Below are 5,911 nucleotides of genomic sequence, written 5' to 3'. Positions count from 1 at the left end.
TACATTTAGCTCTTTAATCCATTTTGTGTTTCTTTTTGTGTATGGTATTAGGAAGTGTTCTAATTTTATTCTTTTACATATAGCTGCCCAGTTTTCCCAGCACCACTTATTGAAGAGACTGTCTTTTTTCCATTGTATATTCTTGCCTCCTTTGTCAAAGGTAAGGTGCCCATATGTGTGTCAGTTTATCTCTGGGCTCTCTTTTCTGTTCCATTGATCTATATTTCTGTTTTTGTGCCAGAACCATACTGTCTTGATCACTGTAGCCTTGTAGTATAGTCTGAAGTCTGCGAACCTGATTCCTCCAGCTCTGTCTTTCCTTCCCAAGATTGCTTTGGCTATTTAGGATCTTTTGAATTTCCATACAAATTGTAAAATTTCTTGTACTAGTTCTGTGAAAAATGCCATGTGTAATTTGATAGGGATTGCATTGATTGTTGCAGTTTTGATTTGTATTTCCATGATGGTTATTGATGTTGAAAGACTTTTCATGTGTCTGTTGGCCATCCTATGTCTTCTTTGGGATAATTTCTGTTTAGGTCCTTGCTCATTTCTAAATCTGATTGCTTGTTTCTTTGATACTGAATTGCATGAGTTTTTTGTAAATTTTGGGTATTTTCCCCTTACCAGATAGATCATTTAAAAATACTTTTACTTATTCATGAGGTTGCATTTTATTTTTGTTGATAGTTTCCTTTGCTTTTCAAAGCTTTTTATTTTGATGTAATCCCATTTGTTTATTTTTGCTTGAGAATACATCTTCAATAAGATATCACTAAGACCAATGCCAAAGAGTATATTCCCTATGTTTTCTTTTAGAGTTTAATGGTTTCAGGTCTTAGAGATAAGTTACTATCTGTAAGTTGTAGAGTGATTGTGTGAGGATCTAGATGAGACCTCTCCTTAGCGAAACCATTTAATGAAAAAAAAAAATCAGTTTTTCTGGAAATTGATCTAAGGCCATACAAAATTCGGAGAAATACTTATCCACACAAATGTTCTAAATCTTGGTAAAAGCTAACAAAAATTGTGGCAGTTGATGTATAATATAATCCCTTCCTACCACATCTGTGTCATTTTTTGTATTTTGGACAGATAATGGCTAAGGCAAAGAGGGTTCATTCAACCCGAAGCTCCCAGTCTGATGCTCTGGTTTCACCCAAGTAGGGACATACCTCTCACTTATTTGCCTTTCTGTTTTGGGATTTATATATTATGTGGGCATGAGCAATTTTAATCACCCAGTTTCACTCAAGGGGTGAGAGTTATGCCTCAGGAAAAGCAGTCCTGGCATAATGAGTGCCCCGTTTTCTCTGACGCACCTGGCTTGTACAGCCAAGGATCTATGCCAGGAGGTGCAAGCTGAGAGGACGATGGTCTGCCATCTTCCTCTCACATCAGCTTGTAGAGTGAGGATGTTGTTCTGGTAAAGAGATATAGTGTCTATGCTAAAGCTCCTTTGTGGTAGCACAGATGCACTCTGCTTGAGGAGGCGTGGTTTTTGGTACACGGAATGGAGACGTTCTTGAACAAGGGTAGTGTTCCAAACAGTGGAGATTTTGGTGCTGAGTATTTGAGAGTGGGCTGCCAGCTTCATGAACCTAATAGCGACAAACATAATGGCAGTCCCCCAGAAGATTAGCAAAGAGACCAGGGAAAAAGAAAGCCAAGAAAATTCCTCTTGGGATCACAGGCATCAGTGTGTGTCTAGATGGCTGTGCACATGTGCTAAGGAGTACCCACCCACTCAGAGCAATCAGAGTTATGGTATTTGGCAGACTTGAAACATTCCCCGGCCACAATGAAATTTATTAGAAAAGAGTAGAAGCCTTACTGGCTCCAGGGGATCAAGCACATTTGGAGCACATGCTAGCTATAGAAAAGGCCACTCTGAATATCAGCAAAGGTATATAATAAAGTAAATGAATATAGAAGGAGACCCAATGGATAACCTTGCACTGAAGTAGAATAGCCCAAATTAATAAAAAAAAATTAAATTCCCTTTTAGGAGTAGAAATCAAAGGGAAGAGGTGGTGTTCTTGGAACCTACAACTTTGCAGTAGGTCCCATGGATCTAGTATGTGATCCCTGAGGAGAGGGTTAGTCAACCTGGTACTAGGTGGGAACTAGCTGTTTGGGGAAGATTCAGACCTGGGACTCGAAACCCTGAGGGTAAGATGCTTGGTAGCAGTGCCAGTATATCTGAGGCTGAGAGTATTATTGTTTCTGGGTGTAACCAAATACACATAGAGAGCAGGAATTATTGTTGATGTCAAGGGGAAAACTGTTAAGGAGGAGACAGTGACATAAACATCAATCAGACCCTTCCCCAGGTTCCATTCTTTCTCTAGTTCCCCCCATTGGTAGAAAGTAATAGGGAGAGGACTGGCAAATAAGACACGCGATTTGTAGGTTCCCAGCCCTTGTGTGGCAAGGCAGACTACAAAGGGGAAGGGTGTGTGGGATCGAGAAAAAGCAAATCAAAACACACACACACACCCCCACCCTCCCACCCACCATCCACAAACTGTCTTTGCTCAAGAAACACAAAGAGAATAACTTCATGAAAATTAAGCACTAAAATTACGTAAAATAATGGAAACTATAAATAGGCTAGGAATTAGTATATTTTGTTATTTACTCTCTGTGGTCCCAATGATAAGAAAGTTGGGATTTTCTGCCAATGATCTAGGACAAATTCTGTAACATTTCTACTACCAGGAAGCTAAAAGTTAAATTTGGGAAAGATCTTTAGGCTTTGGTAGTCTCTTTTGAAATTGAAACTGTTGGTTTTTTTTTCTTAGTTGATTTCTTAGTGGGAGCATTTCGCGTTTCTTCCTTAGGTAAAGTTGGAATATTTTCTGCCTCCTTCTTAGTTGAAGCCATAACATTTTCCTGGTTTTCCTTAGTTGAACTTTGAACAGGCTTCTTTGCTTTATCATCTTTTTTTTTCCGTCTCATAAAAAGCAAAAGTAACATAATAAGAAGACATAATAATAAAACCAAGAAAGGAATCAAAAACAATGGTAGCTGGTTACTTGTCTCTTGCGCCTCTTCTTCCTTTTTGCGAGGGGGTGGTCCACTATCTACACTACCTCCACTGCCTTTTATCAGGCAGTTGGGTGGGTCCCACTCCGAGTTGCAATGGCAGTGATGTCTGTTGTTGCAGACTCCACTCATGTTGCAGGTCTTAGGTGAACAACCACTGTCCAAAACAGAAAAAGGGACACACTTCCTTCCAATGCATATATGTCCTGCACCACACTCTGTACCGTCTTTCACTTCACCAATATCAGGTATGGTTATCCCCATGTGGTAGTCTGTACCCCAGCAATTGTTATCTTGGATGTGAGTCCAATACACAGTAGTATGATCTCTCAGTAGAGGAAGTTCTGTCACGTTCTCACACTGAAGCCTCCCACATAGGATATCTGAGACGTTACACGGTACGTATGAAGTGGTTCTGAGACCACAGTTACCGAAACGGTCACCTCGGGTGTTTGCTTCCCTGTAGCAAATCTGCTTTGCACTCTTGGCCTCTTTGCCAAAAATTTTCCTGCACTGTTCATTGCGGTCATTGCATCTCTTTTCATAGCAGTAACCACCATTTGTGCAAGATGTCCCATCCTCCATATAGACATCTTCTGGACACTGATAGGATGTCCCATTGCACCACTCTGGAAGATCACATTCGTTTTCCTCTTTCCTACACATGGAGCCAGAAGGCATGAATGTGCAGTTATGGCAACAAAGCCCAAAAGCACAATCAGCACCAGGTGTCAGAGTGCAGTTTGACTGACAACAGGGATCTGTTGTACACGTCTGTAAGGAGCCACAGTCACACTCTTCTCCTTCTTCAAGCACACTGTTCCCACAACGTGTGCACCTGTAGAGTGTGTGGGAATCTGAAGAAGTGTGCATACAGGATTTCTTTTTACCAAGGTCCCAATATTGAGCATAACTGCAGTTGCTGAATCTAGTTGTTGATGCTTTAAATGGAAACATTATGCACTTGCTTATTCCACATTTACAGGTTTTGGGCTCATCATGTTGCATACCCAAATTATGACCCATCTCATGTGACACAATATAGGCTAAATCGAAAATCTGGTCATTCAGGAAACTATCAATTCCACAGTTAAAAGCAGCATTACACACTGTTCCGACATAAGCTAAGCCAAGACTGGTGCCAAATACCTTTTTTACAAAAACATGTGCAACATCATGGGGCAGACGGGTATGAAAGCCCCCTTGCTTCCATTTGCAAAATTCACTCAATGTAGCTGATATGTCATCTAATGAAATAAGGCTATCATCAGTCCATATCTCCATTCCCTTTAAAAGCACCGCAACATCCAATGGTCCCAATAAGTCACTTACTCCATTGAAAATAAGGCATACTTCATTTTGCACAAGTGAGGTATTACTTTCGTGATGAACATATCGAGTATAGTCTACAACCACTGCCACTTCAAGAAAATACCTGTGGCTATACCAGCCTTCGTAGTCACTTTGCATCAAAGTAGGTTTAATGCTCTCTTGAAACTTCAGTTGTGCTGCTATTTCTTCATCTGTCAACCCACATCTCATGGGTGGAAGTTCTGTCTCCTCATCGTTCATCTTATATACTAGATGTTCAAATGTAGTAGAAAGCCTTTTGGGCTCAATTTCGTAAACGATGCCATTTGTCTGTAATATTCCTTGAAAGCCCCCAAAGCAGGTAGTGAGGGAAACCAGAGATTCTGTGTCCCCCTCCACATAACCACGGTAATAACAGTCATTCTGGACAAAAGGGTGGTCCTCCAGGAGAGCACCCTGGTCTGTGTAGGTGAACACTGGGAAGTTTCTGGACAAAAAATGCTTCTTGGCCTTTATGTGAACAACATGTCTCTGGCCCCCAAAATGCAGTTGGTAAGAGAGCCAGCCGTGAGACTTCACGCCTCTGCCAGTGTCTGTTACCCTCAAGGGAACCACCAGTTCTGGGGAACCAAGTCTTTGGAAGTGTCCAACCTGGGGCCATCCAGGAAGGAAGAGAAGTACTCTCAGCCAGAGCATCAGGAGAGTGACCTGCATATACACCAGGAACTCACCCGCAGCTCTGCTGGGGCCAGCATATTTAGCCATTGGCAGAAAAAGAGGGCAGGACAGGATGCATCAGTGTTCAGTCTCCTCCTCTGAGCTGGCTGTATTCAGTGCTGATGTTTATTTTGTTCCCTGGCAGAGTCATGCCATCAGAGCAGCAGCACTGAAAGAAAAAATAAGTAGAACAGAGACAATGGTGGGAATTATGAGCAAACCAAGGTATGGGTTAAGATGGATGAGTGTTTGGCTTAAGACGTGGCTCAGTATACTGCATTGCATGTGCTGTTATGTAATGGTGAGGCAGAGTAAGACTGTGTGTGTCCCAAGGAATGGTGATTGGCCTAGGGTGACACTTGTTGAACCTAGATGAAGGAGACATAGTGGTTCGTCCTACTGGTCTCTAAGTATACGAAAATATGTGGACATTGTCAGAGAAATAGGTAAGACAAAAAGGTCTTAGTGGAAAGGGGAACATATATCCTGTTTCGAGAGGGAGTTTTCATTTATACATATTGATTTGGCATAATTACCACTTTATAGTGACTCTTCAATTTCCAATAATAAATTATTTAGTCACATTACTTAGGAGAGATATTTTAAAAAATACATATATCACTATTTTCCTTCATCCACGTAACTGATTATTATATCCTGTTTTCCCTTTCTCATTCAGTTCTCTCCAGCTGGAAGGGTTGAAGTATCAATTGTCTTACACATATATTGGTATGTTAACTCAACAATAGGCAATTTTATATTTGAGGTGGGAAGACCATGGATTGTGATGGGTATTATTCAAATATGTTTATATTTGACTATTTTCATAAGAACA

At 40.9% G+C, this 5,911-nt stretch overlaps 1 protein-coding gene across 1 annotated transcript; it reads right to left on the bottom strand.

Moving 5' to 3' along the window:
- Window positions 1–229: 229 nt before the first annotated feature.
- On the bottom strand, window positions 230–5,124 carry LOC130844337 (disintegrin and metalloproteinase domain-containing protein 25-like; the record flags this gene model as incomplete). The annotated part of the gene is made up of 2 exons (XM_057720631.1): window positions 4,377–5,124; window positions 230–252 (listed from the first exon to the last, which is right to left on the bottom strand). Coding segments are annotated over exons 1-2 (771 nt in total), but the record flags the coding sequence as incomplete, so codon positions are not given.
- Between the last annotated feature and the right edge of the window lie 787 nt (window positions 5,125–5,911).

The sequence above is a fragment of the Hippopotamus amphibius genome, chromosome 2 (genome assembly GCF_030028045.1).
Source record: "Hippopotamus amphibius kiboko isolate mHipAmp2 chromosome 2, mHipAmp2.hap2, whole genome shotgun sequence".
Classification (NCBI taxonomy): domain Eukaryota; kingdom Metazoa; phylum Chordata; class Mammalia; order Artiodactyla; family Hippopotamidae; genus Hippopotamus; species Hippopotamus amphibius.
This window is presented reverse-complemented; position numbering and strand designations above follow the sequence as displayed.